The 4,045-nt window shown below is 57.2% G+C and overlaps 1 protein-coding gene across 1 annotated transcript in view; it reads left to right on the top strand.

The window, feature by feature from the left end:
• The window catches only part of LOC104617287 (A disintegrin and metalloproteinase with thrombospondin motifs 8-like), a gene marked incomplete at its 3' end in the record, with an annotated part of 6,133 nt that overhangs the window by 656 nt on the left and 1,432 nt on the right, over positions 1-4,045 (top strand). The window contains exons 2-3 of the mRNA XM_010282558.1: positions 3,074-3,313; positions 3,563-3,695. Coding sequence (XP_010280860.1) covers positions 3,074-3,313; positions 3,563-3,695 — 373 coding nt within the window. The remainder of the gene's footprint in view (positions 1-3,073; positions 3,314-3,562; positions 3,696-4,045) is intronic.

Below are 4,045 nucleotides of genomic sequence, written 5' to 3'. Positions count from 1 at the left end.
AACCCAAAAAACCAACCACCCTATGAACAAACAAACCAACCTACAGCCCCAGGTCAGGTTGAGCATTAATCTCCACGAGCTGGGAAGCGAGTTGGAGGGAGGCGAGTTGCGCCGGGGTGTTGCACGGGTGCTCCCTGCCATCCTTCTGCACTGGGTGGGTCCGGTGATATTAGATCATTATGTGCATACCACAAAAATAGTTAGTGTCTGTGTAAGAGCAGTTTCTCCCCCCAAAAATAATAATAAAAAACCAAAACAAAACAGTTTGGGGATCTCTGCAGACTTCAGCTTCTGAGTGGTTCCCACGAAGGAGAATGTAAGCAGAGATTTTGCAAGAGCCTGTATCAGAAAGCGAAATCCTTTGATATTTTCAGGTTTAAAACAACCGCTTCGGTTCCCCGTGCTCTGATTTATATTTATTTTATTTTTTCCATTGCTATCCCTCTGCACATGCTCTTTGCCGCTGGCAGCCTCGCGTCAGGCAGGGCTGGGGGTACCCGCGCGGTACCACAGCGATGCTGCGGCAGGAGCTGCTGTAATGCAGGTGTGTCAGGCAAAAGGCATCCCCCCTCATTTTGCGGGGAAAATAGGGGGAATTTGATCTTCTTGAGACCAGAAGGATTGCAGCCAGTGGGAGGAAAAAGAGAGGTAGGAGGTTTTTTAGGGCATCACTGGGCAGTAGAAACCCCTGCGCTGCCTCTGCAGTGGGCTGGCTCAGCTGCGATGCTCGTGCCCGGCCACACAAGCCCTGCATGGCGTGGAGGAGGGATGCTCCCGCGATCCCCTCAGGCTTGGGCTGATGTCCTCTCTCCCCAGAGCAGCTAAAGGGCTGATTCTCCAGCGGTATCTACCAGTTGGACAGAAATCCTGCCCAGATCTCCCAGGACGCTGGTTGGGAATGGCGGGGCAGCGCCCTGTGCCCACGGTGCCTTGCAAGGAGGCAGACACCAGCTCCTGAGTCCGTTCGCGCCTCTGGGCTCCCCAAACCCGACCCTGTGGCTGCCCCACATCTCATCCAGATGCCCACGGCCTCAGCCTCGCTGCTGGGAAGGAAACGCCGGAGAAGGCGGCATTCCCTCCTGGGTGGCTCGTCAAGCCAGAGCCTGTTTGCAAAGGCATGGGGAGGATGGGACGAGCGGGATTCGACTCGTCCGCAGCCGGTCGTTGGCCAAAAGCACTCAGCCAGCCTCTCCTGAGCCCTGGGGATCCCGTAATTTGCTTTTGGCCCCAGCTCCGAACCCTTGGCCAAGCCAAGGCGTTGCAGGTGGATTGCCGCTCTCCCCGGAGCAGTCAGGGTCCATCCGAAACCCAAGCAACTCCCGCACGGTCCAGGGATGAGTATAAATAGACACCAGATGGTGGAACAAGTGAATTTGACCTTTTAATCTGCACTAAAGAGCTGTTTGTTCGGTTCGCTTTCCGTCTTCGCTTTCCAGACAAAGGGAAGGTGGACGGATGTTTTCCGAGTCTCTCCGTTCCTTGCTGCTGAAAGAGTTTCTTGGCTGGATGTAGCCCTGCGGATGCGAGGGTCGGTGTCCCGGGGGATTTGTGGTAGGGACTGAGAGCTCCCAGGTAACAACTACAAGGATGGAGAGAAACCTGTAGTGGGTTAGAAAAGGATGGGGCAGGATTTGCTCCCTTGAAAATGATGGATGATCCCAACGGCGCGCAGCTCCGGCATAGAGCATCCTTCTAGGTCTTCACACATGTCATCTTAGGAAGTCTCTGTGATATTTTTAGGAAGGTTCCCAATGGGTTTTCCCCACAGGGTAAACAATTCCCCCGGTCCCCTGGAGCAACCAGCCGTTCGTGGGGATCTCGCCTGGGTTTCTTGCCTCGGCGGTGACTTCTCCGTGACATTTGTTGCATGCTTCGGGCTGGGATGTGAGTCACGTCGCGGAGATCTGGCCAGTCTAAATAAACCAGTCTATTCAGCGCTCCCATCATCCTTGCTGGGGCCTGCCCTTGGATAATGAGCCGGGAAGGACTTGGGATACGTCTTGCTGAAGCGAGACATCTGTTTTATGTGAAGCTGCCAGCGACGGGATAAAATGTGGCAGAATAATTTGAAATAGCCACAACCACCCTGGGCGAGCGGCTCTGCCCCGTGAGCTGCTCTCGGTGCCGTCGCTGTTAGGGGAGTTAGGGGAGGGAGGTATATCCCTAAACATCTCCCTCGCTGGCTAAGAAAACGGCATTTCGTGCATATCCCTGTCCCAGCAGCGTTGCGATGGATGGGCGCGCGGAGCCAGTTCCACTCGGGAAACATGGATTTTGGGTGAAACTCGGCCGTCGGAGAGGGCTTCCACCGAGTCCTTGCAGTTTAATTAGCTAGTGGCGCTGAAGCGAGACCGTGGGGTGTAATTCGTCTGGGGAAGAGAGAAGCCACTTTCTCTTTCCCAATACTGTATTGTGTAATAGCTGCATTTTTTTCTCCTGACTCCGGGACCGTGAACGGGTGCCAAGCAGAAGAGGAATTTCGATGCTCCGATAAGATGTTTACATCAGCCTAAACATCGCCGGCGCATTTGACATATTAAGTAATCTCTGGTCATCCCAGTTGCCCGAGCAGGGGATGCTGCTGGGCGACGACTCGGCCGTCAAAGCGCTTTGGCCCCGGTTTGTCGCCGAGGACATTGGGTTCCAACCCTGCGGGCAGGAGTTTTACAGCCGTGCGAGGGTGGTTTTGCACCCACGGGAGGTTGTGCAGGAGGCGGTTCCCGCCCCAGGGCGGCAAGGGCAGGGTTAATGCTTTGGGAATATGCAAGGGCACTCGCTGGGACACGTGAGGTTTCCTTGAAGGGCTTCTGGGTGCAAAGGGTTCGTGGGGGGTGGAGAAGGGGATGCAGGGGTGGGCTCGTCCTGCCCGTCCTTCCCGCCGGCACGAGGTGTAACATCACATACAGAAAAGGTGGCACTTGGTCTATCAACCCAGGTGGATGCCCGAGTCAGTCTGGATGTGGTAGGTGTCGTAAGGGAGGTTGATTTCTCCTTTCTGAACAACAACAACAACAAAAGAGCCCCACGGCAAAGGTTTTACCCAGGCTTTGCCTGCCCCTCTCTTTCCCCGCAGAACCACGTCCTGACCCTGATGTCCATGGCGGCTCGCATCTACAAACACCCCAGCCTGAAGAACTCCATCAACCTGGTGGTGGTGAAGGTGCTGGTGGTGGACGAGGCGGCAGCGGGGCCGGAGGTGTCCGACAACGGCGGGCTCACCCTGCGCAACTTCTGTAGCTGGCAGCAAAGGTTCAACCCTCCGAGCGACCGGCACCCGGAGCACTACGACACTGCCATCCTGCTGACGAGACAGGTCTGAAGGGTCCCTTGGGGATGCTCTGGTTGGGGTGGAGAGCAAAGGGGTCAGGGCGTCCCTGGAGGGGGAGGAGGGATCCCCCACCGTGCAAAGAATGAAGCTTGCGACAAAGCGACTGGGGGAGGGTGGTTGCATTTGGGGTGCAGACCACCAGTGGGTTGCCCCGCTCTGCGCGGAGGTGTTGAGGCTGCCGAAGGTGGGACCCCTTCACCCCTCCTTACCTCCCTCGGCGCCGCTCGCAAACAGGACTTCTGCGGACACCAAAGCTGCGACACGCTGGGAGTGGCGGATATCGGCACCATGTGCGACCGCAACAAAAGCTGCTCGGTGATTGAAGACGAGGGCCTGCAGGCAGCCTACACCCTGGCTCACGAACTGGGTAACGCGTCCCTTCCCGAGGGGGTTTCTGCTTTTTTCGGTCCGGCGTGGCCAGCCCCGCTGCTGGGAGGGGATGCAGCGCAGCCCAGCACCCGCATCTCCTGCTTGGGTACCAAGCCTGGGGCGGCACTGCGGGGCTTCTGGCACCAGCCGAAGCTGGTTTGCAGCAGCAAATGCGCTTAGAAGTCCCTGAGTTGGTGTAAATCGATGCATTTTGGGGGTACTGGTCGCCAGCCGGCTGAACATGAGCCGGCAGTGTGCCCAGGTGGCCGAGAAGGCCAACAGCGTCCTGGCCTGTATCAGCACTAGTGTGGCCAGCAGGAGCCGGGCAGGGATCGTGCCCCTGGACTC

Source organism: Phaethon lepturus, unplaced genomic scaffold (assembly GCF_000687285.1).
Source record: "Phaethon lepturus isolate BGI_N335 unplaced genomic scaffold, ASM68728v1 scaffold39292, whole genome shotgun sequence".
Taxonomy (NCBI): Eukaryota; Metazoa; Chordata; class Aves; order Phaethontiformes; family Phaethontidae; genus Phaethon; species Phaethon lepturus.
Note: the sequence above shows the minus strand (reverse complement) of the source record. Positions and strands in the feature narration are given on the sequence as shown.